This window comes from Oryx dammah, unplaced genomic scaffold (assembly GCF_014754425.2).
Source record: "Oryx dammah isolate SB20612 unplaced genomic scaffold, SCBI_Odam_1.1 HiC_scaffold_26, whole genome shotgun sequence".
In the NCBI taxonomy this organism is placed as follows: domain Eukaryota; kingdom Metazoa; phylum Chordata; class Mammalia; order Artiodactyla; family Bovidae; genus Oryx; species Oryx dammah.
The window spans coordinates 76,073,107-76,079,875 of record NW_024070210.1 but is presented as its reverse complement, the minus strand read 5'-3'; the positions used below and the strand labels follow the sequence as shown (position 1 = coordinate 76,079,875).

Here is a 6,769-nt window from a genome sequence, read left to right as displayed (position 1 = left end):
GGGCTCGGGGGCAGCTGGCGTACCCCCATCCTTGGGACTGGAGATATAGAGCAGTCCCTGTGGGTGGGGCCAGCAGAAGCACGAGGGTTCTGAGTTGAGGGCATGAGGAAATCCGCAGACTGGCACAGGGCCCACTTATGCAGTGAGCCTCTTTGTTTCATCATTTGCCAATCCGTGTGTCCCCAGGGACACACCACTGCTGCTTCTCTTGTAGGAAACCTAATTCTACTGGCTGCAGAATGGCCTTAGATTTTATAACTCAGCTTGGGGGCAACACATTGAAAGACTAAAGTACATAAAGGGAGGCCCAGCAGTCAGCAAATAAGAGCCAGGGAGGCTTGTTTGCACAAGAGGAACTCAGGTCTCCGCTTTTAATTTTTAGTAATCGTCCTGGTTCCCTCTCACCCAAATGTTCTTTATCTCCTCACCTCCCTGTGCTGGAAACTTGCGCTCTGAATTTCTCATTGCACAAAATCCTATAAGCAATTAGTTTGCATCTATGAGTTTCTGTTCTTGTTGTCATTTTTTTTTCCTGCTTCCCATGCACTGAATTCACTTTCTTTTGTTTTTACCCTTGCCTGATTTGTGCTCTCACTTCCTGTGAAGTAGCATAACCTAAAACACCTAAAAGAAAGTCTATAAAATCTACCAGAGAATGAACATTTAGTATCATAGAGGGGATTCCAAGCTAGAGCTTGAATTCCTGCATTCTTTTTAATCTGTGCTATTTTCTACAAAACAGTCTGCCTTAGAGCCACCATTTACCTTTCTAGTACATTTCATTTCTCAATGTTAACAGGAAAAATCTTTTTTAATTTATGAAATGAGCGTTAGTGGATAAGACATTGCATTCCTGGAACAATGGAAGTCATAGCGTATAGCTTGATGATGAAACAAACTCTCGGTCCTCAGAGAAGCAGATCAAAATTATGGTAGACCCATGGTTTTATTACAGTGTGATAGAGGTAAAAACATTGTGTGAAGACATTGTGTGAGGGGCACTGCCGACCAAGGGATAGAAAGGTTTTCAGAGGAAATGTCCATTTGAGCAGGGAGCCTGGTGGGCTGCGGTCCATGGGGTCGCTAGGAGTCGGACAGGACTGAGCTACTTCACTTTCACTCTTCACTTTCATGCACTGGAGAAGGAAATGGCAACCCACTCCTGTGTTCTTACCTGGAGAATCCCAGGGACGGGGGAGCCTGTAGGCTGCCATCTCTGGGGTTGCACAGAGTCAGACACGACTGAAGCGACTTAGCAGCAGCAGCAGCATAAAGGATAAGTAGAGTTTAGGGACTTTAGGGAATAAATGAGCATTCTAGACTAAGAAGATGGTGTGGGATGTTGTACAGACAGGAAAAGTGTATTAAGGTATGAAGAGCCTTCAGGTAAGAGATGTTAAATCTCTGGTCTAACCTCTAAGTTAGAAAACTAGATTAGGTCCTTAAATGGTACTGTACAGTCTGCCTCGAAAATTAATCCACGTTACTTATTTTTACTGCCTTTCTATATTTCTGTCATTTAGAAATATTTTACCACTGATGTCTTTAAGTAAACATTGACATAATGGTGACCTAGATAGCACTGACACGACTGAGCGACTCAAATGAACTGAACTGAACTGAAATGAACTGAACTGAACTGAACTGAGATAGGACTCAGTGCAGTGCTAATAGGATTCTGCCGGAAATCCTGTTCTGCCTAAAATGCATTAATATCTTTTATCATGAAACAAGTGTTTTTTTCCATGTATATTTTGTGAAAAGAATTTTCATGAGAGATGAGGATGTCAAAATGAATTAGATGTATTTTAGCCCTCTGTGATGCTGACAACCACCCTGGGTAGAAGGACCTGTACTTAAATGTCTGTAATATGAACTAAAAATCATACACTATGGTCACAGGGGATGCAGCTGGCTCAAAAACCTGCTCTGGATTGGCATATACAATTTTACATTTAATACTGGGTTTTAGATATTAACTCTTCAAATTGGGATAATTCACATAAAATCCACATTCCTGTGTTGTCTTTAAGAGTTGGGAGATATTGGTGCACTGAGTCTCTTTCACCACAAGGGATCAACTAGAGAGGAATAGTCCCTGACTTTGGTGAAGTGGCAATAGTTCAGGGGTGTTCTCTCAGTCTCCTACCGACTGATCACATCCTGTTCACTCAGATACTGCCCATCACGCTTGCTACAAGTGTCCTGAGAAGCGACTCACACAACATCATGACTGATTTGCAACCACACTCCCCACCTTTAAAATTGTATTTTGAGTACACTTCTATGATTTTCCTGATTGGTTGTCCACAGTTTTCCACTGTGCACCTTTACCTTACACTAAATCTCTTCATATAAGTTTTAGTTGATTAGTCTGCGTATCATTCAGTAACTGCCCTAATCACTCAGTCAGTCATTTCAGTCACTCAGTCATGTCTGACTCTTTGCAACCCCATGAACCACAGCACGCCAGGCCTCCCTGTCCATCACAACTCCCGGAGTTTACCCAAACCCATGTCCATTGAGTCAGTAATGCCATCCAACCATTTCATCCTCTGTCATCCCCTTCTCCTCCTGCCCTCAATCCCTCCCAGCATCAGGGTCTTTTCAAATAAGTCAGCTCTTTGCATCAGGTGGCCAAAGTACTGGAGTTTCAGCTTCAGGATCAGTCCCTCCAATGAATACCCAGGACTGATCTCCTTTAGGATGGGCTGGTTGGAACTCCTTGCAGTCCAAGGGACTCTCAAGAGTATTCTCCAACACCACAGTTCAAAAGCATCAATTCTTTGGTGCTCAGCTTTCTTTATAGTCCAACTCCCACATCCACAAATGACCACTGTAAAAACCATAGCCTTGACTAGATGGACCTTGTTGGCAAAGTAATGTCTCTGCTTTTGAATATGCTGTCTAGATTGGTCATAACTTTCCTTCCAAGTAGTGTCTTTTAATTCATGGCTGCAATCTCCATCTGTGGTGATTTTGGAGCCCCCCAAAATAAAGTCTGACACTATTTCCCCATCTATTTCCCATGAAGTGATGGGACTAGATGCCACGATCTTAGTTTTCTGAATGTTGAGCTTTGTCAACTTTTTTACTCTCCTCTTTCACTTTCATCAAGAGGCTCTTTAGTTCTTCTTCACTTTCTGCCATAAGGGTGGTGTCATCTGCATATCTGAGGTTATTGATATTTCTCCTGGCAATCTTGATTCCAGCTTGTGCTTCTTCCAGCCCAGCGTTTCTCATGATGTACTCTGCATATTAATTAAATAAGCAGGGTGCCACCAATCACAACTACTAATTTTAGGTAGTGTGCATTTTCCTATTGGTTGTTTTCAGAGAATTAGGTTAGTTTCACACTACAAAGGTAAGTTTTTCCTCAACATGAAGACACGTTTTTTCATGGAGAATAAATTTCTAAACCTTTCTGTGTCCTGAGGTCTGCCACATACCCTCTTAAGAAAGTTAGGGTCAGGGACTTCCCTAGTGGTCCAGTGGAAAGACTCCACACTCCCAGTGGGGCCCTGGTTCGATTCCTAGTAAGGGAACTAGATCCCGGGTGCCAAAACTAAGAGCTGGTACCACCAAATAAATTTTAAAAAATAAAAATAAAAGTTAAGGTCAGAGAAAGGATCTTGATTTGAATCAGAGCTCTACTACTTCTGAGAAATTATATGCTCTATGTACTATTGACACTTGGCCCTGTGGAACACACCAGAAGGTGGGGTACTTTAAGCCATATGGCCAGTTATGCAGGGCCATGAACACACGACATTGTGAACTCTGTAAATAATAACATACTTGTCAGAACTATTGTGTGAATTAAACAAGAATAGAGCTAAGGATAGTAAAGTTAAAAAAGAGACAGTTCCTCTTTTCTTGGCTAATGATCAAGCAGAAGTTAAAGGATATTGAAATCTAGTTATGATCAGTTCGGTTCAGTTCAGTCTCTCTGTTGTGTCTGACTCTTTGCGACCCCACAAATCGCAGCACGCCAGGCCTCCCTGTCCATCACCAACTCCCGGAGTTCACTCAGAGTTGAGTCTATTGAGTCAGTGATGCCATCCAGCCATCTCATCCTCTGTCGTCCCCTTCTCCTCCTGCCCCCAGTCCCTCCCAGCATCAAAGTCTTCTCCAATGAGTCAACTCTTCGCATGAGGTGGCCAAAGTACTGGAGTTTCAGCTTTAGCATCATTCCTTCCAAAGAAATCCTAGGGTTGATCTCCTTCAGAATGGACTGGTTGGATCTCCTTGCAGTCCAAGGGACTCTCAAGAGTCTTCTCCAATATCCCAACTCAATTTCCTGACTGCTGTTAGTCAGCTCTTGCCTTGTTGCCGAAATAGACAAAAGGCTTTTGAGGCTTATCTACCAAGGAGAATCATCAATATAAGATCTATGAAATCTACTTACACTACAACTTGCAGGTGCCCCTCCCCCACCTCATTATCAGGTCTGCTAGCCTAGCTGATTTTGGTGTTCTGGAAGGGGTGTATATTGATTTCTTCCCTTCCCTTACTGAAATGCAGACCCAAGTCTCAGAAAGTTTCCCCTACAATAAGAACATTCACAAAAATTTAAATTGTGGAGACAAAAACAATATAATCTTTACATAAAAGTGATTGAATTTTTTTTTTGCCTAAATTCACTAACAACTGTTTCTCAGAAAAATTAGATTTAATTGGATTAACAAATCACAAAGGGAAACTCAATTTGCAAACAAAATATTTCTCCCTACCTGAACATTTATAAGCCAATAAGGTAGACAGAGAAAATCACACATGTACTCATACACACAAGCAATGCTTTATTAGGGCTTGAAAGACAGAAAATGACTGAACTGAAAGAGATCTCTAGTCTATAATCTTCACTTTAGAGATGAGTAGGATGAGGTGATTGTCCCCCGCCTCCAAGAGCAAGTTTGTGAAAGACCGGCACCAAACTACAGGTTTCTTTCTTCATATTTGTAGTGATGTCATAGGTACTCTGTGTGATGCTGATAAAGATTCTGGGTGTGAAACAGTAAACATGAAATGAGTCCTGTGAGGCAGTCTGTTTAAGATCATTGACAGACCTGAGAGTTTTCTAAATGGCCTTCCCCTTACAGTCTGGGAAGAAAATGTCCATAATATAATTCCTATAGGATTAGAGGAAAGAGGGAAGGCAATGAAGGTTCCATTTCTGCTGGGAATATCCACCGCTGAGAGGGACATATCTGTCTCCATGGATGTCATCTGCTCTGCAAAAGCCCTGCCTTGAGACTCTCAGGTATTCAAGAAAGGAATCGGCATATTAGACCCAGAAACAGGAACCTGACACCCAGTCCTTACTCCTTATACATAGAGAAGCCAGAGTCTTTGTTCTGCCTCCATGAGGCAGAGGACTTTGAGAGGGAAACATGAAGTTCACTCTCTTAGAACTGAATACACCCACTTTCTTTTAAACAAAATTTAAAACAGTCATAAGTAATTTAAGAAAGTAGAAATATTTTCTAAGATGCAAGGCATATGGATTGTCAATTATCCTTTAAGCTCACCCACTGGAGGGAAGGTTTGGCAGAGACACCTGCTTCATTCATAGGCTGTGGAATCAGGAGGCTGATATATGCAAACACTTCAGAAATATACATCTTTGGGTTAAATACTCGAGTAAGGAGAAAAATCACTGGAGAGTTAGACCCATTAAGGGGTGAGTGGGTGAAAGGCACCTTCTTTCTTGGCAAGTCCTTCTCTTCTCTCCTTATCACTTTCTCAGAGGAAAGAAGGGGCGGGATTGGGGGGTGGCAGTGAAGTGGAAAGGGGATGAGAGAACAGTAGTTTCTGTGAGTACAAGAGTAAGCATAGCTAGGGTCCTGTCTACAATGCAAGAGATGCAGGTTTGGTCCCTGGGTTGTGACGATTCCCCTGGCAATCCACTCCAGTATTCTTGCTTGGACAATCCCATAAAAAGAGGAGCCTGGAGGGCTATATAGTCCATGGGGGTTACAAAAGAGTTGGACACTTAGTGACTATAAAACAACAGGGGCCATCAGGAACATTAAGTGTTTGGGCCAAGAGTTCTTAGAAATAGTTATCTTGAGGGAAAGGGACCATAGCCTGCTCCTTGACCCCACCCTTCCCTGACCTGCTTTCACAGGGAACATGAATCTGACGTGGACCCTTCTCCTCCTCCTGCTGGAGCTAGCTGTCTTCGCTCCAGGCCTGCCCTTCTCAAGACGGCACATAGATAACCCCAGGTCATGGGTTCCTGGGGGACAGCACCGATACTGTGATGTGATGATGAGGCTACGGTGGCTGATCCACAGGGTTAGATGCAAGCAGATCAACACCTTCGTTCATGAGGATCTGGCCACCATAGCAGATTTCTGCACAACTCCAGCTGTGCCCTGTACCAGCAGCGGCTCCCTGCAGAGCTGCCACAACAGCTCTCACGACGTCAGCGTCACAGACTGCTTTGCCAAGGCAGGAACCCGGCCCCTCTACTGCCACTACCAAAAGAAGGACTCCATAAGGCCCATCCGTGTGGGCTGTAAGGATGGGGCCCCTGTTCACCTGGATAGCTAGGTTCCTCCCAGCTCTGACATGGGAAGCCGATTGCACTCTACACCTTCGGAGCTTTGAGGCTCTACCAAAGTCTTCCCTGTAAATGCTTCTTCACTTGCCTGCGGATCCCTTATTTTCCCTAGTCACTAGAATCTCTCTCTCCTAGCCTCTCCCCAAACCCTCACTCCATACCCAACCCTTGTTTTTCTTCTTGTCTGAGTGGCGGGGGGCG

General features: G+C 43.7%; 1 protein-coding gene across 1 annotated transcript; it reads left to right on the top strand.

The window, feature by feature from the left end:
- The first annotated feature begins 6,135 nt into the window (after positions 1 to 6,135).
- LOC120853352 (ribonuclease 4-like) lies at positions 6,136 to 6,558 on the top strand. Its single transcript, XM_040227098.1, has one exon. The coding sequence runs from the start codon at positions 6,136 to 6,138 to the stop codon at positions 6,556 to 6,558; it is 423 nt and encodes a 140-aa protein (XP_040083032.1).
- The last annotated feature ends 211 nt before the right edge of the window (positions 6,559 to 6,769 follow it).

What these genes read in the sequence shown, in the direction of transcription:
- LOC120853352 (XM_040227098.1), top strand. Translation starts at nt 6,136, where the DNA reads ATGAATCTGACGTGGACCCTTCTCCTCCTCCTGCTGGAGCTAGCTGTC.